The sequence below is a fragment of the Lutjanus erythropterus genome, chromosome 23 (genome assembly GCF_056507025.1).
Source record: "Lutjanus erythropterus isolate fLutEry1 chromosome 23, fLutEry1.hap2, whole genome shotgun sequence".
NCBI lineage: Eukaryota > Metazoa > Chordata > Actinopteri > Lutjaniformes > Lutjanidae > Lutjanus > Lutjanus erythropterus.
This window is the reverse complement of record NC_139339.1, coordinates 2236694-2261347: the sequence shown is the minus strand read 5'-3', so window position 1 is coordinate 2261347 and position 24654 is coordinate 2236694. Positions and strand designations below refer to the sequence as shown.

The 24654-nt window shown below is 37.8% G+C and overlaps 3 protein-coding genes across 5 annotated transcripts in view; 1 reads left to right on the top strand and 2 right to left on the bottom strand.

Moving 5' to 3' along the window:
* LOC146305283 (uncharacterized) overlaps positions 1–9801 on the bottom strand; it is a 78898-nt gene extending 69097 nt beyond the window's left edge. Inside the window, exons 1-2 of the mRNA XM_084712827.1 lie at positions 9785–9801; positions 8935–9046 (exon numbers count right to left, since the gene is read on the bottom strand). The gene's annotated coding sequence lies outside the window, so the exon portion shown is untranslated. The remainder of the gene's footprint in view (positions 1–8934; positions 9047–9784) is intronic.
* Positions 36–15873, top strand: LOC146305282 (uncharacterized). The gene is made up of 15 exons (XM_084713071.1): positions 36–80; positions 620–689; positions 2683–3024; positions 3782–3904; positions 4614–5148; positions 9627–9685; positions 11370–11438; positions 11822–12163; positions 12494–12781; positions 12869–12988; positions 13111–13286; positions 13606–13710; positions 14337–14438; positions 15136–15249; positions 15359–15873. Exons 1-15 carry the CDS (start codon positions 51–53, stop codon positions 15392–15394), a joined length of 2511 nt encoding a protein of 836 aa, XP_084569197.1. The 5' UTR covers positions 36–50; the 3' UTR covers positions 15395–15873.
* Positions 15874–16302: 429 nt separating this feature from the next.
* On the bottom strand, positions 16303–23663 carry LOC146305281 (uncharacterized). 3 transcript variants are annotated; one of them, XM_084712779.1, is made up of 15 exons: positions 23375–23659; positions 22348–22450; positions 21806–22099; positions 21606–21713; positions 20959–21128; positions 20458–20598; positions 20059–20163; positions 19496–19543; positions 19148–19261; positions 18647–18751; positions 17699–17746; positions 17483–17596; positions 17114–17176; positions 16796–16881; positions 16304–16510 (listed from the first exon to the last, which is right to left on the bottom strand). In XM_084712779.1, the coding sequence occupies exons 1-14, from the start codon at positions 23381–23383 to the stop codon at positions 16804–16806; spliced, it is 1500 nt and encodes a 499-aa protein (XP_084568905.1). In that variant the 5' UTR covers positions 23384–23659; the 3' UTR covers positions 16304–16510; positions 16796–16803. The 3 variants fall into 3 exon arrangements, with proteins under 3 accessions (XP_084568904.1, XP_084568903.1, XP_084568905.1); XM_084712778.1 differs by having other exon boundaries at positions 16303–16507; positions 17483–17746; positions 23375–23663; XM_084712777.1 differs by having other exon boundaries at positions 16303–16510; positions 17483–17746; positions 23375–23662.
* Between the last annotated feature and the right edge of the window lie 991 nt (positions 23664–24654).

The window sequence follows — 24654 nt, the reverse complement described above, 5'->3', positions numbered from 1 at the left end:
CAACATTATGATTTTATAACCACAAACTGTCAACTGTGACAAAGTTTATTATGGACAGACAACAAGCAGCTAATATCACGGTAAGTTGATTTAGAATAACAAGTTTATACATTTTGTTTGGAATGAAATAATTGCCATTTTTGTAATGATGTTGTATTTTCTAACAGTGTAGCAGTATACTTTTGTCCCAAACCTTTAAAAATATGTGTATTGTTCTAACAATAATGATCCAGCTCAGTGAAAACAGAGTTTTGACGTTGAATATCTGCAATGTTTGAATAAACATCTGACTTAAGGAACATGCTATATTAAAAACAGGGCAACAATAAACAACAGACTGTACAAATCTTACATGTCGGTATTTCAAGATTCAACTATAAATGATCACGGCTAAATTCTATATTTAATGTCTTCTGGCTGCGGCTTCAAAGTGACGAAAGTTAAGAAATATTTAAGTTCAGACTAGACTGAGCTGATCCTGGTTTCAAACCTGGAGCATTTAAACATGTGAAAACATACCTGTACTCACCCAATATTCATCTTTCAGAATTAAGTTTAAGTTTAAATAAAAGTGAAAGTAAAGTCTCTCAGCAGCTCATTCTTTAACTTTGGTTCACAGAAGAAAATGCATCTGTTCAACTGGTTTGGATTCTGGCTGTTTGTCCTCTACAGCTTCCCAGTAATCAAAGGTAAATTGATTAACTTGATTAATAAATGCTTAGAAAAGTAATGTAGAAGATAATATGTAAGAAGTCTTCATGCTCAATGATAAAACATGTTCTCATTCAAGACTTTTGAATTGTGTCTCCTTATCTTAACCCAACCCTAAAAGATAAAGGATGAATCCACGACAAACTTTGAAAAAGCCTGACTTTCTATATTTTCTAATGGTACACAAGACCATAACATGAAAACAAATTCACCTGTGTGTGACTCATGTTAGGAGCTAAGGAAGAAAAATGATGTGACTGTCAAATTCTGATAGCAGTTGTTTTACATGCGAGCTAGAAATTAAAATGGACCAGCTAAATGTGAGCTAACCAGCTCAGCTAAGCTAATCGTTACAGAGTGAACTAACTGCTCTTTTATATTATAGTGTAATATATTACATTATAGATCTAGTGGTTAGATATTGGACACATCTTCAACTGTAATTTAAAAGCGCATTTTTAATCTAACTTATTTAACTTCACATTGAATAAAGAATAATTATATAGTACTGCAGATCAAAAATCTGAGCAATAAGGCAACTCTGTCAAGTGCTAACTGGTGCTCATCTGATTTACTAAAGCAGTCATAGCATGTGAAATACAAAATTTAGCTATGTTGAAAGCAGTCCTAAAAAAAAAAAAAAAAATACAGAGAGTGAAAAATAAAAAAATAATCCCCTTTCAAATGGTTTTCCATGAGAGCTTTGCTGGCCAGGAGACTGATGTTCCTCAAACCAGATTCCAGACTGAACTTTCCAGCTGTTGACAGAATCTGAATGAAACTAAATGTGACAGAAAGTGGAGGCAGAATAAGAACTGAAAGATGAAACAAATTTGAAGAGTTTGCGGGGAGGCAAATTATTATTTTTCCTCACAGGTAAATACTGTGTGATTAAAGTTAACATCAACTTCACAGCACTTGGCAGTTGTGTAATAAGCATTCATGTTTCAAGTAGAAATAGCAATATCTGTAGGTAAATCAACATACTCCACTAAAAGTTCACCCACTAGAACACTCGCATAATGTGTCAAGGTTAGTTTAGTTTCAGTTTAGTTCAGTTTATCTTTGTAATTCATAAAAGGTCACAGTGCAATGACATTCATCATTTACATGACCTGAAAACATGTTGCACCAGACTTACTGTGGGAGTAAAGCCTGTACAGTCAATCTCTGCACTCTGAAGTTAATCAACCAATCGGTGAAAAGTTGAGCCCATGATGCACTTTGATTGACAGACCCATCATTTTCCTATTAGTATGCATACGGAAATGTAAAAAGAGTACGGAAACCAAGAAGTTTGGGGAAATATGAAGGGAACAGTCCAAGACAAAATAAAAATAGAAATAAACTATAAAACCATAAACAAATGTCAAAATAAATAATAATTAAAATGAATAAATGATTAAATATAATGTAAATGTTAATTGGAATGCAAATAAACTGGAATTAATAATACAGAAGCAAAAAAAAAAAAACTTACTCTTTTATTTTGGCAGCTACAGTCCTCCACAGTTACAATCTTTAATACTTTAATGTACACAAGAGTAATTCATGCCTTTGAACTGACTTTGTTACCAGATGTTTTCAATGAAAACATTAATAGAAAATAGAAAAAGCACTAGAAATCAAATAAATAGCAGGGGTATGTCCTATTTGTCCAGTGTGGTAACGTGATGGAGTCACTGGGTTACATGACGTGGAACTTATTCAAATAACTGCAATTATTTTCTATTGAAATATTTACGAATTAACCACATATTAGCAATCAATATGAGTTTACTACATGTGACCATGTTAGTATGATTTTTTTTCATATTTTTTACTCAATCGGCATGAAGGTACTCGAAATAACACTGGTTTTCTCCCCTCACTGAAAAAATGGCCTGTGACCACCTCAACATGCTAAAACTGTGAGCATGTAGACTCAAACTATCCTTCCTTTAGCAGCCACCTTGTTTCCTCTCCTTACAGGACAGTCGCAGCTTATCTGTTCATCTCAACCAATCGTAGCCAAGGCTGGTGATGATGTCATCCTACCCTGTCGCCTCGATCCTCCAATCAGTGCCAGTTCTAAGACAGTGGAGTGGACCAAACCCGGTTTGGACCCAGAGTACATCCATCTACAGCAAGATGGACGACTGGTGTATCAGAATCAAAATCCTCTGTATAATTACCGCACGACTGTGTTCGTGGATCAGCTGATTAATGGAAATGTCTCCTTGAAACTCTTCAGAGTGAAAACCTCTGACGCGGGAAAATACAGATGCTTCCTTCCTTCACTGTGGAAGGAAGCTTTCATCCAACTCACTGTAGGTGAGGAAGTCTGAACACGTCTGTAGTGGATAACCAGGATCACTGTACATTTTTCCTGCAGTGTATAATTTAAAAAGATGCACTTGTCAATTGAAGTCAATGTTATTCTTAAGAGTATAATTCCAGTTGATGAGCTTGTGTGTAATTTATGTTGTTTTGATTATTGTTTCTATCAGTTATGATAACTTTGTATTGTACTCTGCACTTCCTTTTCCTGTGTTAATGTGTATTTCCCATATCATATTTCACCATCCAGCCAACAAGTATAGGCTGGCTTTAGCTGCAGTCTTGTAGTTTTAAGCTGTCTGGTCTTCATCAGTGTGCCACCGTTACCACTGTAAACAGTGAACTTTTGCCATTAATGTAAAGATTTGCTTTGGATACATACAGATTTGAAAAATAGTAACATGTGAATTATTCACAAAAAATTTTGCGCCTTGCATATTTTTTAATATTCCTTAAATGCACAGGAAATACAGCATTAAATTCAAGTTGCCTAACAAGCCTAAAAGAAGCCATTCTGTAAACTGATGGTGGATCTGCTCCGAAAAATTTTGCCTACCTGTTTGTTTACAACCTGAATGACCAGCAGACTCTAACCTGACTGCTTTCATGCTAATGAGGTCAACAGTTATGACAACCCTCCTTGTTCCAACTTATGATTACAGAAATAACAAGTTTCAGTTTCTAACTCATGAAACACACACAAACCTTATGTTTCATGTTAAACATGTTGTTCTCTCATCTATCGTTTCAGAGGATGTCTTCACAGCTCCATCTAACTGTACTCCTTCTGTTGCCATTAGTGTGGTGTTTGCTTTCCTGTTCATTCTCACAGTTCTGGTCCTTCTGGTCTGGACATGGCGACAACACAAAACTGGTAAGCTAAATTATTTTAAAAGTGCATTTTCTATTTCTCAAAAGATAGAGTCTGTCCAAACTGTTCGTGAACACATCAGGACATCAGCGTTTTGTGTTGGTGAAATGTCCTGAGCACAGCAAAATAATGAGAAAGGGAAAAAATGATTTACAGGCAGATAAAGACATTTCCATTTATTAATAATGAAAAGTCTTATCGTACAATTTAAAATGTATTTTCAATGTAAATCATGTAGCAGAAAAATGAAATAACCCTCCATGTTCACCTTTTCTTTGCTAAAAGGAAGCAGAAGAGAAGCTCTTTACTCTCAGAGAAAAAAGCTTCCAGTTTGACATGTTCATATCATAAAAAATGTTAAAGAAGTAAAGATATTAATTGCTGTTGAATGAACTAATGTTTCTACTTTCAACAGTGCATTTCGGTTTCTTTGTCTGTAGTTTCACACACAGAGAGGGAGATTTACTGCAAGAATAAACATGAAAAGAAAAAAGGAGAGAAGAAGACTTTAAAATAAGACCAGTTTATTCAATTTTAATGTCTATATTTAATCTTTAAAAGAATGTGTATTCCTAATTTAGCCACTAAACCCACCACTATACTAGTGAGCAAAAATGTATTAATTAATAATTAATGCATCGATCTATTGGCTTCTGTAGTTTCACACCTTTTTTCTTTTTACTGTGTAACACTGCTTCTGTTTCACACACAGAGAGGAAGAAAAGAGAGAAGCAGGTGGAAGGAGAAGAGAGGAGCAGAGAGCAGTTCATGGCAGAGATCAAGAGAAAAGAAGAGCTGGAAAAGATGAAGCAAAAACTTAATGAGGTGTGTCAGATGACAGAGGAAGAACAGAAATGTATGACACAGGTTATTGAAACACTGACAGAACTGACAAAGGGACTGGAGAGACAGAAAGAGCAACTCACTGTTCAAATGAATGAGGCAGAGAGACTGGTGGAGGAAAATGATGAGAAGGTTCAATCAGTGCAGAAAGAAGTAACAGAGAAGGAGGGAGATAAAACAACTATCAAAGTACAGGGATACTTCAAACTCAAAGAAATCCTAAAAGAGATCATATGGAGTCAAGAGGAGAGAAAGAAAGGACATCAAGAACTGTGCATAATCACAGACAAACTAATGAAGAGCATAATGGATGAGGTTAACAGAATTAAAGAAATGAGGGACAAACTAGAGAACAAGATGCAGCAAATTAAGAAACAAATGCAGGAAACTGAGAATGGAGGGAGGAAATGAAAATAAACAAAAAAAATCCATAAACAGTTGTACTTTACTAAATCTTATTGTCTAAATTTAACTGTTAGTAGTTAGTTGTTCTTCAACCAATCAGCTCTGGAATCAGAGCCTGAGCAGTGGTGGAAGAAGAATTATTGTAGATCTTTTCAGCTAAACAGCTCAATTAAATAACACAGTGAGAAAAACAGTAAATAAATAAAAAAATCAATGTCACTTTCAGGACCAAATATTACATTTCCTGAACAGGTAATTTAATAACCAATTAATGATTTCAGCTCTAGTTGTAATAATAAAGCAATATTATAATTAATATATAAATTAATAACACCATTAACAGATCAGCTTTTGATTATACAGGCCACTGTATGAATATATCTTTTGTAAGTTTTTTTTCTAGCATGCTTCTGTCGTGTGTGTTTTTTGGATTATTATGATACATTTTGAATCTCACATAATGCTGTCATTTAATGAGCCACAATTATAAAATGTGACATCAGATGACTTCAGTAATCAACAAATGCTTGTAATTTCAGAAAACTGTAAATGATCCACCTGAGTGCACGTGCATGAGATTTGTAAATTAGCATAGTTAACGCCCCAACAGTACCATATATGGCTGTGCTTCCTGCTCCATATGTCAGGAAGTGTTCATTCATGAAAATGGCATCAAAGGGTAAAAAGAAGTTTGACGCCCTGCTTTCAGGGATCCATAAAGGAAAATCCGTCATTTTAACAGCGTCAGCAGTGGAATTAAAAGACCCGCTAATGCAAAGAAACGGGAAAAGAGTTCTGTTAATGCCGTGTTAGCGGAGGGTCGGACTGTCCGTGATATAAAGAAGAAACATCTCGATATGAAAATGACTTAAGAGAAAAAAATGACTCACTCACAGTAAGAGGTGATCGATAACTGCAGGACAGAGGACAGACTGAGTGAGGACGTTCATCTGGACAGAGACTTTATAAACCTGCATGTGCAGATACAGTATAAGGCCAAAACACCTGACAGCAGGTAATAATGGATGTTTTATATGTAAATTTACAATTATATTATGATTTGAAATGTAGTCAAACAGGATAATGTTGACATAATTGTGTAATTTATTTTTCAAACTCAAAATGTCTTCAAACATTAGTGAAAAACTTGGACTGGACACGACTCTGACAGGTCTGGACCTCATGTAGACTGTTTGTATCTGAAAGAAAATTCAAACCACCAGAGAACAGGGGAATATGACAATTTCTCCTAAATCACTCGTTCGCACCACGTAAGAACAAATCTGAGCCTCATGCTAGAACTGCTCGTACAAACAATGTGTCCTTTAAAACTGCTTTTAGTTTCAACCATGATTTATTTGAGGAATATGTCTTTATGTTATGAATATGAATATGTTGCATTATACTGTCTTTACATGTTGCTTGCTCCTAATTGATTGTAAAGTTAAATGAAGAATAAATGTGATTTGTTGGTTGTGGTTTAGAAACAACAGTCAAAGTTTTAGATACATATTTAAATGTGACACCTGTGTGAAATGTTTGATTAAGAGCAATTATATTTGTATGAGTCTATACATAGTTATACTGGTAAAATCAATCTTGTTCTGCCTATTTTTGCACTATTTTTTGCTAAAGGTGTGTGTAAAATGTAAAGTGTTGGAGGAACTTTAACCATAATTTTGTCCTGACATACAGTGTGAAAGAATTTCATGAGCTGCATTTTGTTCAATAACAAAATCATAAGCATCTCCAAATGAACCTAAGAAGTCCAGGTGTCAACTTCTGTACTACACATACAGAGACAGTAAGACCTGATCCTGCAGTTAATTCATATTACCTGTAATAGGATTATTAGTCGCATTTTTAATTCTGTTGCCACTTAAAAATCACCAGAGCTTGTGCACATTCCACAGTCAGGAGCGTAAAACAACAAACTGGTGTAAACAGCACCTGTACTGTCATAACTGTAACAACACTGATAAGTTCAGACTCAGCTGCAGAGAAACACGCAGGAGGCAGAGTGAGGCTTAAAACAAAAACCACTGTCTTTACTAGAGTCCAAAAAAGAGCAAAACACAGGGAGTCCAAAAAGACAAACAGACAGTCAGGGAAAAGGCAAAAGGTTACAATAACATCCAAGTCATACAAAACTAGACACAGGCTTCATTAGGATTTTGTCAGTATGACTTCTGTTAGTGATTGGCCTCCACCTCACTGATTTAGTTCTTTATCAGTACTCTTTTTTTCATTACTAAATAACTGCTTTTTAAGAAATACTATTTTAAGAAAGCATAATTTCGGAACAAGTTCATTTGAATATCTTAAATATAATTAAATGTTTCTAGAGCAGCGACAGATGTGTTTACAACAGAAAAGTCCCTGTATTAAATTTTAGTAGTGTCTGACTAGAACTTCTGGTGCCAACTAGTGAGGGTGGCAACATTTAACTGTACAGTCGACTAATCGCGCACATCCCTGTTTATGACTCACAAGAAATCAATAATAATCCAGCCAATTAACTCCAACTCCAGAGTGTGTATTTTCTGAGGGTGCAATGGATCGCAGTTGTCCTGCGTCCCGTCACGGATTGCCACCCTCGCTTCGGCACACATGTGATCCGCGGAGTACAGAGCTGCAGTGAAAAGACAGGACAGATGCATGCTGTGTGCTGCAGAGCATCTCTACGAGGCAGCAGAGTTTATAGAAAAGGAAGAGTGACCGATTGAAAAGACGCCACATCACCTTGAGTGAAATCAACACCTTGATTTAGGGTATTTTCACTGGTGTAACTATGCTGTTGTCATAGAAACAGATCATAAAATTTAATGAAACCTTGGCTGCTGCCAGCTCTGCCGTCTCATGTTCTACACAGTTCCCCTCTGCTCTGCAGCTGTCTGTCAGTGTCGCAGTCTACTATACTGTGAAGTGTATGAATATACTATAGTATGATATATTACAGTACTGTATAGTATCATTGTGTAATTTTTGTTGTTTGTATAATTTTATTATAACATTACATTACTATGCAGCATATTGTTCTTTTAAAATCTCATCTCCAGTTCTGGCGACATAATAAACTGTGTTGACACGACTCCTCTGCATCTCACTGCATTACTACAGGAAGTTGTTGCCCCACATCAGTCAAACACATGACTTTGTTTACATGTGCTTCCACATGAGATACGTGGGATTATGGCCCTTCTGACAAATATGGTTCTTAGAAAGAAAGAAAAAAGGGAATCAGCCAAAATCAGAATCAGCCGGCAATCAGACCTGTTAAAGATGAGAATTTAGAAACGGCCAAGAAAACTGGAATCAATGCATTGCTATTGACTGTTGAACAGTGGACAGATGAATCAATATGTTTTCGGAGAGTTTTATTTAGCTTCTATCAAGTTCGATGAAGCAAGTTTCCAAACAAGCTCATCTTAGTATGGTTAAAGAAAGAAACTGGTTTTCAGAATGTGTGCAGTTTATAACAGACAGTAGGTAGGCCTATAAAAATATTTAGCTGCTTGACATATTGTGAGGTTATGTTGTTTATTTATTAAACTTTATTAAACTGCAGGGGGGTCAGACAATCACCTCTCAAGATGATATTAGGAGATAGGACAGGACCAGCTAGTTAGCATGCTACTTTCAGCTCTCTGCTACACAAAGTGTGGGCATATTTTACATGTTGCTCCTTTAAATCCAATGTTAGTTTTTTTTTGGTTTGTTTTTCTTTGAAACTCTGTGGATACCCTGAAATATGACGAATATGACTTTTCAGAATTTTTCCTTACCTCAATGCATCCCATTAACACTTGCAGTGCTGTCCTCTTCTGCTTGGAGTTCAGTCCACACCTGTGACACACACGAAGACTCAACGGACAGGACAGCATCTTCAAAAGTCTCCTGTAAGACACAAATTTGTTGGTTACTAATATAACCATAAGAACAGGCAAGAAAAAAAGACCTTGATTAACAAAATTCAATTTAGATTTTTTAATTCAATACTTAATACTGTCAAGAGTTGAAGTAAAAGTTGAAGAGTAACAGTTCATTTACACACATTGTGGCCTGTGAAAGTTTTTTTTTTTTTTTTATGTACTATACACATAACACATGAAAGTATCAGACTGCATCAGGCTCAATTCACGTACCTATGAGCATGACAACAATATTCACCATCCATAGGTGCCACAAACAGGAGACACTGATCAAGTTATCAAACAGATGTTGAACAAGCAGAACATAAACTGTATGCAGCCTTTCAGCCTTCTGTATTAATTGGTTGTTTAATTAATTAATGATATTATACAAATATACTTATTTACTTTTGGGGCACAAATAAAATGTGTGTGCGTGTGTGTGTGTGTGTGTGGCAGCATCATTCATTAATTAATCCCGCAGCCCAATTACGTCACTAAATATACAGGTGAAAAACACTCGCGACCGGTATTTGCGGTAACTGTTGCCTCTTTTTCCGCGGCAGATCCGTGTCAGCTGCCTCGGACCGCGGGGTTTTCCGGCAGGGTCACGCTGCCACAGGAAGTGACACCGCTGGACCGGAGCTTTCTTCAAACACTCCACCGACACACGTTAACATGGACTGCTTTAGGCAAACGTTCACACAAGTATAGTATCGCTCACCACGTGCAGGTGTGTTGCATATTCATCCCGCTGTCTCCCGCTGTCTGAGTTTGGTTGGCCAAACAGGGGCGTGACCTAACGTCTGGTTAAATAGTCGGTTGTCGCGCGTTTTCATGATCATGTGACCTGCAGTATTACGTTTCTGTATGTAAAGTTAACTTTTGTTGTAAATAATAACAAATAATAAAATAATAACTTGTGAAATTTGTAAAAAAAAATACACAATATTTTTGCTCTCTATACATTTGGAGTTTAAGAAGCTGTAAATGGTGTATCTTTTTAGAAAACATGATGATTGTGGGTTTTTATGTGAATACCAAGCTTAGTGGGAGGGGCAACTGGTTTAAAGGGGGGCTGCTTCAGTTCAGGATGAGTCAGTGTTGTCATGGTTACAGAGAAGGTAACATCTGCATTATCTGTTTTCTTTGAAAGGTAGTTCAGTTTTGGAATTTTGTAAGAAATAGTTTTGTTTTTATTCACCTGTTTTTCATCTTTTTCTTTTTCTTTTTTTTTTTTTTGTAAATATCACTGTTTTGCACCTTTGGAGCCCGATAAATAAATCACACTGTCATATATTCCCAACTACACCTGTGGTTTTCCCCTTTTTGAAGAAGTTGAAGTAGAACCCTGTGACACAAACCTAAAGTAATTTTTTACAAATACAATCAAATTTCTGAAGTCATGATTTGTTGAACACAGATTAAAAATAAATATATTACTCAATGAATAAATGAACACAGAAATAAAGAACAACAGTTAAACACTTTAACTTAACAGTGTTTTCACATGTTTTCAACAACTATTTTCTAACATGTATAATGTATTTAGAAGAAAAACTCCTTTTTTCATAATTAATTCACTGTTTTCATCTCACTTCTTTGCATTTTGCTTTTATTCATAGCTGCTGGTCCACCTCAACCAAAGATAAAACAAAAAGCAATATTTTGAGAACGTTTTCAAATTTATTTTTGCATTACCACTCAAGTTTTTATACAGAAAATGAAAATGCTCATTAAAACAGGTGGATAGAAACACAGAAATTAAAAGATGTTTTTTTCTGTTAATAAAAGGGTTTGGAGGGAGAATTGAATGTGTGTGTGGTTCTGAAAATATGAAACACTGTTCAGTCTAAAAATTGAAAACTAAAAAGTTGAACCTAGCCTTTCAACAGCCGCTTTCTGTTTCTATCTGTGCAATAAAACCTTTCTGTTAGTCATAGCGTCCAAATGTTGCCACCCAGTTTATGAGTCATTCATTTCAGGAAACTAGGAAAGGTGCAAAGGACAATCTGAAACAAGCAAGAGACGGCTTTCTTTAGACAAGGTAAGAAAACATAATATTAATTTTATATCACAATCACAATTTCAGTCAAGACGATCGAAGCGTGACTTTTTTTCTTTTTACCAAATCATGCAGCCCCAGCTAAGAGTAGCTTTTCACAACCACTAACACAGTGTGATTGCCAGGAGCAGCTATATGAAGACCCTATAATACACACCTTTACTCAAACAAAACCTCCCTTGCAGATTTCGGTTTGAATTTAAATTAGACTGAACTGAATGTGTCTAATGAGTCTGTTTCACAGGAGAAATGTGTCTGCGTAGCTGCTTTGGAGTCTGCCTGTTTATCCTCTGCTGCCGCCTGGTTACTGCAGGTAAACTGACAGTCATTATATCTAAAAGAAAGATTTGTCAGTGTTTTCCAATAACTAGTAATGTGTGTTTTTGACAACTAAAATAACTTTCAGAAGTTAGAGCCACACTGGGTGTGGTTGTAAGGTTGCAAGGAACCAGTAGTGTTTGATTACTGCAATTCACTCCACACTGACCTACTTAAGATAAGATTAGATATGTAAGGGGAAATTCACTCGTTACAGCAGTTCACAAATAATACTGTAACTATTATCACCCACTGGAGTGTTGAATGAATTGTGTGTGTATCTGTAAGATATACTGTAAAAGACAAAATAATACCATGCAGATTTTGCAGTCATTACACTGAAACATCACTCAGCACTCTTTTTCACCCTCCCTACAGAGGATTCGAGCGTCATTTGTTCATCTGAACCAATCGTAGCCTTGACTGGCAATGATGTCATTCTACCCTGCCGCCTTGATCCTCCCATCAGTGCCAGTGACAAGGTAGTGGAGTGGACCAAACCTGGTTTAGACCCAGCGTACATCCATGTGCACCAGGATGGACGACTGGTGTATCAGAGTCAGAATCCACTGTATAATTACCGCACAAGACTGTTTGCGGAACAGATGATAAACGGAAACGTCTCCCTGAAACTCTTCAGTGTGAAAATCTCTGATGCAGGAAGATACAGGTGCTTCCTTCCCTCACTGTGGAAGGAAGCTTTCATCCAGCTCAATGTTGGTAAGTCAGACAGAACAGTGTTCATTTACTCAACGAAACTTTTGACGATAAGTACTGATGACTAAATTGTGATAACAATGAAGATACAAAAAATATTGACAAGACAAATTATGACAAAATCTCTGTTCGATAGATGAATAAAGACGAAATAGTTGGACCTGTTTGCATGACAACCTAATTAGATCACAGCGATCAGATTTGTTAAAACAGCTTTTCAGGTGGGTTATTTAATAAAAATGCATCATGCCTCCTGATGACGTGCAGGAAGAAGCAGCGCATCAATGAAAAATGCACATGTATCTCTTAATGTAATAACTTTCTCACCACCAGGCGCTGCCTCCCCGCCTGTTGTTAGTTTAGCAGGGATCGATAAAGCCAGCAGTGGAGTGGTTTTACAGTGTAGATCTGAAGGCTGGTATCCAGCTCCTGAGGTGTCGTGGCTGGACGGTGAGAGAAAGGTCCTCTCTGCTGGACCTACAGAGGCAGTCAGTGGTCCTGATGGTCTCTATACTGTCAGCAGCAGAGTGACTGTGGAGAAGAAACACAGAAACAACGTCACCTGTAGAGTCCAACAGAAGATCATCAACCAGATCAGAGACACACAGATCCATGTTCCAGGTAATGACAGCTAACATAACTGTGTGACCACTGTTCAGCTTCAATAGCTAAAATCTAGTTTTGTCTGACTGTGTTTTATCGTTTCAGAGGATTTCTTCCTGGCTCCATGTAGCTGTAAAGCTTGGATAATCATTAGTGCGACTGCTGTTGTAATATTAGTTGCAGTTATAATCTTTGCTGTGTGGAAATGGAGACAAAACAGAAACAGTAAGTCACAAACTAATTTTACCAGTTGTCAAGTACTTTTACATGCTTAAATGGAACTGAGTATTTGGGTAGAAAGGAAACGTACTATTCTGTAGTATAATTGTCCCATTATTTTCTAACAGACACTGCAGTTAACCAAGAGGACAAACCTGATGTTAAAGAGAACACACCTAAAAGTAAAAACACAGAGGTTCGGACTCAAACTAACAGAAAAAGCGAAAGCAAGCCACTTATGACACATCAGACAGCGCCGAAAAAGACTCCAAACGTGAGACCAGCAGAAAAGGAAACCACTAATGTAAGTAAATGTAGTGGAGGAATATTATGCTTATTTGTAGGGTGTTGTTCCATCGCCAAGGTATCACAAGAGCAGAACTACATCACTACATAACAGGGCTGTTGAGATGATGACGATGAAGAAGAAGAAGGGTGTAAGGTGCACAACAATACAGGGGTGACATCCTGCTTTGAGCAACAAATCATTCCTTAAACTGACAGCCTTTATATGAATCTGTGGGTTTGATCTCATTTCCATCTTTAAAGTTCACCACCAGCCTACCTCCTCCTGCTGCTCTGGCTTGGTAACTGTGTTTTTTTGCCTGTGCCTTCTCCATCAGACATCCAGTGAGGACAACCAGGAAATTGTAGCAGACAGCCGTGTCATTGTGGACGACGTTGACCCGAACGGCAAATTCATTCGTCTAAGAAACAAGTCCACTGAGGTAATGTTGTATGTGTGCCTCGGTATGTGCAGCTCTATAGTCCCTGCCTCTATCTTCACCCAAGGGCAAAGTGCATGGACCAAGGACGTTTGGGGTGCACCCAAATTCACTTTAAAGTTTAAACAGCGCTTAATCCAGATGCTAAGTAAGGTGCAAAGCGCAAAGAGTTGTTAATCCAAGGTGTGTTTTGGGCGTAGCATGAATGAAACCAATCAGTGTCATCTCCCATTCCCATTGCTATTTAAATGATGAATTCGACAAGTTGGAGACCAGCGGCGCTTCTGAACGTGCAGAATCAAATCGTGCTGCACCGATTTGCATATCCATAACCACTTATCACACTAAATTGCACCCGAGGTGGACGTACTCTGCAGTGGGGCCAAAGAAAGCCCAACCAGCCTCCAAATGGGCTGCGGTGATGTCTTGGTGAGGGAGGACAGAGAGGAGGACAGAGAAGACTTTATGTTCAGCTGTGGTGCTGACTCCTGATTTCACTCCTGATATGACTTGTAGCGTAGAAAACCAATGGACACATTAACAAGAAAACTTGATTTTCACTGGATCGGGTCCTTGTTAGTTTCATGTTATAACATCATGTCATTCATAATCTAATTTCCTTCATGCAGAACCAAATGCTGGTTAACTGGACACTTGAGCTCAAGGTCAAGGAGAGTAACATCTCCTACAAGTTTCGAGGACTCAGCCTTGATGCTCAAAAAACGGTCACTGTAAGTTTCAGTTGCTTTTAATTTTTACCGTCATGTTTTTCCATGTATAAATACAACTCTTGTCTTTTGTCTGTGCTCAAAGTGGCACTCCTGTGATTTAGCATTACACATGCAAATTGAAAGTTGTGAGTTGGAAATCATGAAGGAATCAAAACACTGGATCCACAGTTTCCATCCTGCAATTCAACTGTGTCTTTCGTCATTTAATCTCTTGACCACCACTCCTATTCCTCTCTTTGGCTACATTCAGATAGAATCAGGTGCTTTGACAAAAACAAAAGTCATCTCATTCATTTATTCAGGGCAGTTTGTTTGGGCTGTGGCAGTAGGGCCACAGGAGGTCCCTCCAAAAAACAAAAGAAAATTAAAAACACAGTGGCATGTAGCTGAAAAGGGAAACTGAGTCAACTATTGGAGAAAACATGCTGTCACGCTGTTGTTTTCATTCAGATCCTCTCTACAGTCAGCCTGAAGGATTGTCTCACAGCGTCTATGTTCAAAGCACAAATATTCACCCCAGCACAACCTGAGACCAACACACAACCCTGTGGCTAGAAGCCAAACTGTATTTGAAGTTCAGCCATTCTTCTGCTCATTGATCGTGGGAGGAGGGGCCGTCTTTGAATGGTGCCTTTACTAACAGCACCTTACCAATCCTGCAGACTATTCTGCCTTTAACCAAGCTCAAACTTTTCAGATCTGGGCCTCAGATGGTGAAGGAAACCACAATCCTCCAAGTGATATAGTCTGGAAAGAACAGAAGTCCTGGGGCACTGCAGACAAAGTCATACTCAGAAGCCCCATGAGAGAGGTTTGACATCATGTCACATCACATTCCCAAATTACTGTACATAACAACTATATCATGCACATCAGTCTGCTATGTTATAACAGCTTCTTTTTTGTTTTATCACCAACAGATAATGGCCAAGTGGGAGAGAGATAGCTGTCCATGATGCTGAGGATGCATGCTGATAAAGAAAATCATATTGTTGTAGGCAAAGGGTTAACTTTAACAGATAATGCACATGAAGTACAAACAACAAGCCACTGCAGAACAAAACTTGTAACAGTAAAGTCTGTATGCATGTAAATATATACAGAAAATTAAACAACTGAGGAAATTAATACAACTTCTACAATTCATTCTTGAACAAATAAAAAATAAAGATTCAGCATCAAACAATCCCATACTTTTCTTACATTTTTGCATGAATGTTCTGTACTTGTCAAGGTTATGGTTTTAATTCAGTGTTATTTCTATTGTAAACTGTAAATAGAGCAAGAAAGTGAAGAAAGGTTGATCTGCATTGAGGCTGCATTGTTTTTGTTTTTTTTCGAGCCATGCTTAATGCACATTGAATTGCCTTGTGTATGAATGGTGCTATATAAATAAAATTGCCTTGCCTTGCCCTAATGACATTTGTTTCTGTTTCTTTGGAATCTTAATCAGAACAAAAAGAAAATGTAGTATAATTTAGTGATTCTCAACTTTTCTTCCAGCATCATAATCTAGTTTATTTTTGTCAGTAATTTCTTGGGTTAATGCCAAACCTGCAGAACTAATGAGATTCCCATCATGCACGTGTCAAAGTGTGTTCACGCCACACTGAAGCATCTGTCTGCGTACAGTAGGCCTGTATATATTAGTGTCCAAACACAAAAGAGCAGCCAAACATTCTGTGCAGTCTGCAATTTTTCTTCAATATCTTTAGATATTCCTGAAATATTTTCTATCAGCATGATGCATCAGCACTGTTCTCTACACGTGTGTGTGTGTGTGTGTGTGTGTGCGCGCGCAGTGTGTGTGGATGAGCAACAGAGACAGCAGTGTGCTTAGTCTGTTGGAAATCTGTAGAGGAAGAAATACGTCATCAGTAGTCTCACATCTAACTTTTTTATTAAAAGAACATCATCAAACAGTTTTATAAAATAACAGAAATAACTGCTCTGGCAGCTACAGAATTCAAATGCAGTGATTCAAACAACATGCAAGCAGCATGGTTTCAGTGACAGCAGCGTCCTTAGCAACCACCATGGCAACGATAGAAACGGGTGCATCCTGTGTCCTGCTGAAAGAGAGACAACACACACGGATAAGTCATCCAAGAATAGATATGCGTGCACAGTTCTTTTGATAAAGGTCATTTGTAATCTTTTCAGAAATATTAAGTGAGGTGTGCTCAGACAGACACCAGGTAGATTATGTGAAAGCATGCAAAATCAATGGGAAGAGGTGAGTGAGAGCAATTAGATGCAACTTCAAGTGCTTTAATATAGTTTGAGTTGAGATAAATTTCACTCATTTGTGAGGAAGATTAAGAGAATGAGATCAAAACAGTTGAAAAAGAATGAACCTTAGTCTTCAGCTCATCTTCAGGGTCTCTACTTCTTTTTCAGCTTTCTCCCTTTTCATCATCTCCTCCTGGAGCTTCTTCACCAACTGGGACGGAGACGACAGACGTTTTATTTTATTGAATGCACATTAAGTAAAGTAAACATTCAGAACCATTCAGCAAAACACAGAATGTTACGCTTGAGGAAGTACATCAACAAAATCTCATCTTTATCATATTATCATATACACATTCACTGTTCGAGCTGAGTTTCAGTTATTTGATGTCTCAGATTTGCTCTCACGGGTCGTTGAAAATATTGATTTGTGTTAAAAGAACCTGATTTCGTTCTTTCTCAGCTCTCTCTTCTCTCTGCTTCTGATCCCAGAGCTGCTTCTCCAACTGGTAGAGAGGAGAGAAGTCAGTAAACGTAAACATCACATTGACATCACACAGCAACAGAAAGGCTTTGCTTTTCAACTAAATTCACTGTATTGAGTCGTCTCACAGCAGGACAACTTATTCTCAGCAGATAAACAAAATTAAATCAGACTAAGGTTAATTGTCTTCTTTCTGACCAAAACCATTGTTACATCATAAAGTGATGATCATAATCTACTTTTAGAAGAGATAGATTAAAGGGGAACTAAAAAGAAGCATGTTGGTGGCAGGAAAGAAAAACTCTTTGTGAAGATTATTAAAACAAACCTTCATGCTCATGGTCTGCAGTCTCTCCTCCAGGATCTGAACTTTGTTCTCAGCTTCCTCCCTCCTCTGCTGCTCATCCTGGAACTTCTGTCTGGAAATTATCGGCCACTTAAACTGAAAGAGGAGACAGAGTTTAGGGATCGAATTACATTTTTGAGAGAAGAAGCAGAAGTTCACAGACAGTCCAACACGCTGACAGACGTGTTTCTTACTTACTTGTACATGACCACTGACAGAAGAGGAGGAAGCCTGGTCGCTTTCAATCTGGGAAGAAAGAAAAAAGGGATAAAATGGTTTAAAAGATGACTTAATCTTAAATGTACTCTGTGAAGTTTTAGACCTGCAGTAGAGCTATGAGCTATTAAACCTTTGCCTTTACAGATACAATGTTCTCTCCTCATTCTCCCTGTTTTCGGTGGAACATGACTTTGCATGTCACCACCTCAAAATGAGCCGCCACCATAAGACTTTGGATTTCTTTTGCAGTGCATCTTTTGCAATTGGCTTACATGTCTACAGATCTATAGGTGCCAAGACATGCTGCAATGCCCCAAGAAAGACAGGAAGTAAGAAAAGTAAACATGGAGGTAAACAATGCAGGATTTAAAAACTGAACAGAATCTTTCCTTCTGTCTCTGCTACCTCTCATAAGTGTAATTCAGGTGACAGGATCCAAGGCTTCTTTTCTGATCTTGCCCTGAGCTCAAATTTCTCAGGTGGCATTTTTTTATTTGCACAGTGACATAAACAGCAGACAGCTGATCCCTGACAGTCTCTCAGTGATACTGGGTTGTTCTAACCATTCATTCGTTCACTCGCCCCTCATGAAAACAACAAGCTTGGAATGATCACTGCAAAAAAAAGGTTCATAAGTAAGTGGGAAGTATGTGGAAATCAGTTTCTCCTCCCTCCTTTACAAAAGGCTAAATAGCATGGTTTCCTTTCTTGTTTTAATTCACTGTGGACCCTGGACCCCATGATCAGATTGTGGTTTAACAGCATTATGGAAAAGATCCCTACAGAGATAAACTTGGGGAGCCTATATTGGACATATTAAGAGGAAGGGGTGTCAACCTAGGACCTAAATGCGTCACACTGTATCACACTGTATTTGTACTTGATTAAATCTCAATGGGTAGAACAATGTTAAGGTAAGAGATGAACCTCCATGTTGTTGGACTTCAGCTCGTCCATCAGGGTCTGCAGGTCAGCCTCTATGCTCTGAATCTCATCCTGGAGCTGTGGTATCTCAGCTTGTTTGGCTTCTAACTGGGAGGAAAGAGAAGATGAGACACATTTCATTTGTTTCCATTTTATTGGCAACATAACTGTCATCATTGTAACTCAAACCACAATGTTTCCTTAAACCAGGTTTTGTCAGTTTGGAGGAACTGATTGAGAAGCAGTAGGTGTTACTGCAGACTGTGCAGAGGCTTCAAGACAGACCTGCTGTTTCGGTAGCAGCAGGACTGCATGGTGGGTGTGGTGAGTAAAACACACACGAAGGCAAACACCACCAGCTCTTTTCATGTTGCCTCGTTTGGATGGACCGACCCACTGTTGGTTCTGGAGGTGACTTGGACCCAGATGGAGAAACTAAACTAAAAATTAACAAGTGGGTGACTGGAAACACATATCTTGAAGAAGAGTTTAAAAAATAGAAACCTCTTTCATTTTGGTGTGTAATTCCTCCTCCTGAGTCTCCAGCTTCTTCTTCAGTGTCTCCACTTCTTTTTCAGCCTCCCTCTTCTTCTTCTGATCTTCCTCCTTGATGCGACCCTGAATCATAAAGAGACATGTGACAGAACATACAGTGATATACAATGACAATGGTAAAAAATGAAGCTTCTCATGTCAGACTCCAGTCTGTCTTCTCTGCAGTTGTCATTCATAATGTTCTGATAAAAGATGCTGAAGCATGATGCAAACATATTTCAATAATGGACTTACTTGTTATTTGTTATATGAGAGAAGCTCAGAGTGTATTATTGCATTTATACCATCAGGACTCACCCAAAACAACCTGGGCGGCTGGGCTAATGTGGCTTCAATCGTCTCCATCTGTGAAGGAGAAATAAAGACACACATGAGTACCACATTAAAGTATGGGAATTATTATATAACCCAATGATACAGTTAAACTAGGGGGTGCATCAGAAAAAAAGGCTAAAAATAAATAAATAAATACTACTACTATGTTCTAGTCTGATTAGTAACATACAGTAGAGTATTAACCTACAGAATCCAACACTGACTGTCCCCTCACTTCAAAACTCATTCTGGCGCCACTGTGGGTCGGATCACACTCATCTTTGAATTCAGCTTTCATTGTGATCTCAACTAAACACTTGCAAAATTTTGTGAGTGCATCTTCCACAGTCATGGACTGACAATATCTGTCCACAGAAAGACAGACAGAACTAGGAAAGCACTCGAAACTCTGTGGTCGTTCCTGCTACAGTCATCATCATGACACTCACAAAGGCTGTGATGATGAAAATAGATAAAAGATGAAAACAATACCAGCCACATGTTGTCACAGCATAAAACAGAGAGATGAAGCTGAAGACGTGAACCTCTTTGTTCTTGTTCTGCAGCTCTTCCTTCAGGTGCTGCAGCTTCATCTCGTTACTCAGTTTCTCTTCAACGAGCTGCTGCAGCTCAATTTGTTTCATTTCAACCTGGGAGGTTAGAGAGGAGGTTAACAGAGACAAAACCATTTTCAATTATTATTCCATTAATTAGTTAATTTAATTTACCATACTTTTACATACAAATTGTACCTTAAAACTAGATAAAAAATCCAAATGCACTGCCAGAACATGTTTATTTCCAAATCTTGTCTGCATCCTGACACTGACCTCCTCATTTGGAGCTGTCCTTGGATTGCCTTTATGCTACAAATCACCTGGACAAACTTCTCTAAGTCTGACTTTGTCTAAAGTCCAGCTTATATGATATAAGTAAAGATGAACCTCATTCCTCTTGGCCTCCAGCTCGTCTTTCAGGGTCTCCACTCTGTTCTCAGCTTCCTCCCTCCTCTGCTGCTCCCTCAGCTGTTCCTCCCTCCTCTGCTGCTCCCTCAGCTGTTCCTCCTGGTGCTGCTGCTTCTTCAGCTGAGAGATGAGCAGAGAAAAGGAGTGAGATCTGATTTTATTTGAGCAGGTTGGTGATGATACCACTCAAAGACAAAGATTGAGCATATCGCCTACCTCAATTCAAGATTTTTGCAGCATTTGGATTTAAATGTGATTGAGAATGTTCAACAACGAATGTAAAAGAAATATTTAACAAATCTTTTTCTGTTATTTTCTCCACTAATATTTGCCTTCATCCTCATCTCTGTCTGCCGTATGTGTGCCTCTGATTATCCCAACATAAATTAAAATTAGCTCTTTGTCATTGCTATTCTTAATTCTTTAGGAAACACAATTTCTATCCTTATTGCTCAGATCAAAACAGTGTCCTTAACTCACATGTTTGCTCTTCTTTCCCCCTTTTTCCTTGTTAAAAACCTTCATTTCCACTGTTTCGTTTGTCCTGAGCAGCTCTCTCTCTCTTTCTTCTTCAGTGACAAACTCATCTTGAGTTTTGTTGCTTTTGGGGCAGTTATTATCAGTTTCATCCCTGTGGGTTTTCTTGGTCTCTGTGTTAAAATAAAGGCAGTAAAATTAAAGTATAAAAGACATTTACTAGCATTTTGAGAAAGTAGGACAGCATGAGACCTTCCAGCTACAAACCAGATTTTATCAGCAATATAACCTGTAAAATATGACATTTTGATCAGTTAAACTTTAAAGATGGCATCTGTGATTCTAATCTAATAACCTTTTTAAAAGGAGGGCAGAGCATCTTAAGTAGGACTGCAACTATTATTATTATTGATCTATAAAATGTCAGAAAAAGTGCTGATCATTGTTTCCCAGTACCCTCAAAAATCCTCATTTGCCAACAACCCAAAGCCATAGAGGAGAAAAATCGATTAATAATCAATTATTTGATTAAATATTGCAGCTCTACTGTTGAGGTCTTTCAACAATCATTTTTTCACATCACTCTTGCCCATAAAACCTGTAAGAATAACTTGACATTTACGCAGCAGTGCGATTAATTTGCGACTTACTGATGATTAAAAAGACGAGTAACAGAATAATCAGGATGCAAACAGCCAAACAAACAGCTAAACCAACTGTGGGAGCAGAAGACCTGGACTGGACCTCAAAGAAATCATCTGAAATCACAAAACACAGAATTACATATTAAACTACATCTCAAACATTTCAAGTTAAATCAATGAACACATCATATAAATGAAAAATCAACCTGCTATATAGATCTGTGTCTCTCTGGTGTCGCTGATGTCCATGTGTTGGACTCTACAGTTGAAACTGTTGATGTGTCTCTTCTCAGAAGTCACTGTGCTGCTGACAGTATAGAGGTCATCAGGACCTTTGACTGTCTCTGTGGGTCCAGAGGGGAGGACTTTCCCCTCACTGTCCAGCCAGAATACCTCAGGCTTTAGGGGCCAGCCTTTAGACTCACAGTTTAACTTCACCCCTCCTCTGGTTCTGTCAATCCCCAGTAAACGAATAACAGGTGAGAAGACGGCATCTGATGCTGAGCAAAAGGAAAAGTTTAAAACAGCAACATCAGTGGAGGAGAAATATTGACACTTTGGACACATACAAATGAAAGCTCATAAAACATCTTGCAAAAAAACATCTCATTTCTTGATCTTGAATAAACAAAGTTCTTCTTAACCTGCAAATCTCCACAGCATTTAATTATTCACATATATTGATATTATTTTTAATCAATTAAAGTCTAATTTTGACCTTTTCAGATTGTATTGGTGTGTAAATTACCTTTACAAGAGTGTGTTAGGAGAAGACAGAAAACCAAAACACTGAAGATTCTGACTGGAGATTGAAGGGATGGTCCGTCTATCTGAGAAAACATTTTAACGTTCTGAAAACGAAGCAGATGATACAGGGTTTTGAAAAAGAAATATTTGGGGCTGGTGGATAGACAAGTTAGATGTTGAAAACAACTGGTGGACAGACAAGCGGTATGCCAGAAAAAGTTTGTGAACCATTGCCGGAGGCTATGCCAAACTCCTGTCCTCCCAGATCAGGATCAGAGCCTCAGTGCCAAACCAAGGGAGAGAAGCCCACCCAAGGAGGACAAAAAAGTGGTCTGTCTATCCATCCATCCATCCATCCATCCATCCATCCATCCATCCATCCATCCATCCAGAGTTGTAGGTTTTAAAGGAAGATAACAGTTCAAGATAATCGTTTACTTTCAGCTGAAAACCAATAGTCATTTATTTGTTCACTTTATCTTTCAACTGTAGATGTAGACTTGAATAAAAATAATAATAATGATATATGGTAACTGTATGGTTATGGTTGTATTAAATGGCACTCTTCCCTTTCATCCCCTTTTTGAATTCAAACAAAGGCCTAAATCTGTAAGAATGTCTGGACAACGTGTCTGTGAAAAGAAGTTACTTTCACTTTTGTCAACGGTCCTGTAGAGAGTCGTGTAGGTAAATGTCATCTTATCTATTATATATTGTACAGTTAAGATGGTGTTATACTTTCATTTTTATTGTAAACAACCAAGAGTATTACAGAGTGTTTTAATACCACCAAATGTATTTAATACTTACCTACACTAGAACCCTTTCTATGATACATGTCAAAAAAATGATTAACACTCTTGGTAATCCCCAGTTAAATGAACAAGAAATGGAAGGTTATGGTTATGATTAGATTAAAATTCCTTGTATGAATACTTTTCCTTTCACACAAAAGCTTTGAAATGTATCTTCAAATACACAGAATGAAATTAAAGCATGTAGAATGGACGAAAATGAATCAGACATACCTGTTCCATGATGTCAGTAACTTCAACAGACTGCAAAGTCTAGGCCGTAAATGTAAATCATTAATAGGTGCAGCCTACAGTTTTCTTCTTGCAAACCAAGCAGCCAGTCAGTTTCTCCATGCATTGTATTTTTTCAGTTTGGAAGTAAGGTCATCTACAAGTATTCACAACACATGTACTTGAAAGACTTCCTGTTTGCCAGAATAATTAATTTATAGAGAATATTATTCAGTTATAATGAATATATAAAGAAAATTACAAAAACCTTGCACTGTTTCATATCACCTACCAATTAAAGTCCAAGTCTGGTTATATAAATGAATATATCAGTCAAGCTGAAGACACAGTATGATGACTGTGTCGACCTAAAGAAGCTGAACTTCACTTTGAGTGTCTTTGCTGAACTTTAAACCTTTTATCAGGTAACTGTTATAAAATAACAACTGCAATTAAACCATCAAGAGCAATAGTGATGTTTCCTTGTTGTCATGGCAATGAAGAAAACATCTGGTTTCATTATCTCCCCATGTAGGCCTCCAGCAGCAAATTAGACCCCAAACTTTAAGTACGGTGTCCTGTTTTATTTCTTTATGTATGAATATTCCTTATAACTGTTTTCCTGTCAACATGATGTATAACCACTACAGTGTACTGCATGTGTGTGTCTGTGTGCACACAGTAGGTATGGATGAGCAAAAGTGCAAGTTAAAAGTTAAAAATGCATCTAACACACTTGTGGTCAGGACAGGATTAGTCGACCTACTTACTGAGCCACAACCACCCCAAGGAAAGCCAGAGGGACACTTGAGCCCACTGGAGGGGCAGGGATGGTCGATCCTCTTGAGCAGAGATGCCCAAGGAGTGGTCGACAGCCTAAAGCTGGTCCAACATAAGATATGATTAAGATATCGCCAAGATCCTAGCACCATTTCGCATCTTACAAACAGTGCTAAACAATAAGAACTGCCTGGGACAAGTTAAATGTCATATTGGGGTTTTAAATATTATAGCAATTTAATTTTAGTTCAAATGGTAAAAAAAAGAAACAGCATGAACACTGAGGACATTGAAAGGGTGAAAAACTAATTATTACAGTGAACTGTGTTTCAAAAAACATGCAAAATGTGCTTTGTGTACTCTAATGCAATTGCTCCTCAACAGAAGGATGGGATTGACCTGGATGTGGAGTAGCACACGGACATGGCTGTGAAAATAAAAAAAAAGCACTGATACTGAACCTTGGATGCTTTTGGCCTGTAGCCCACCTTTAAGTGTCAGTT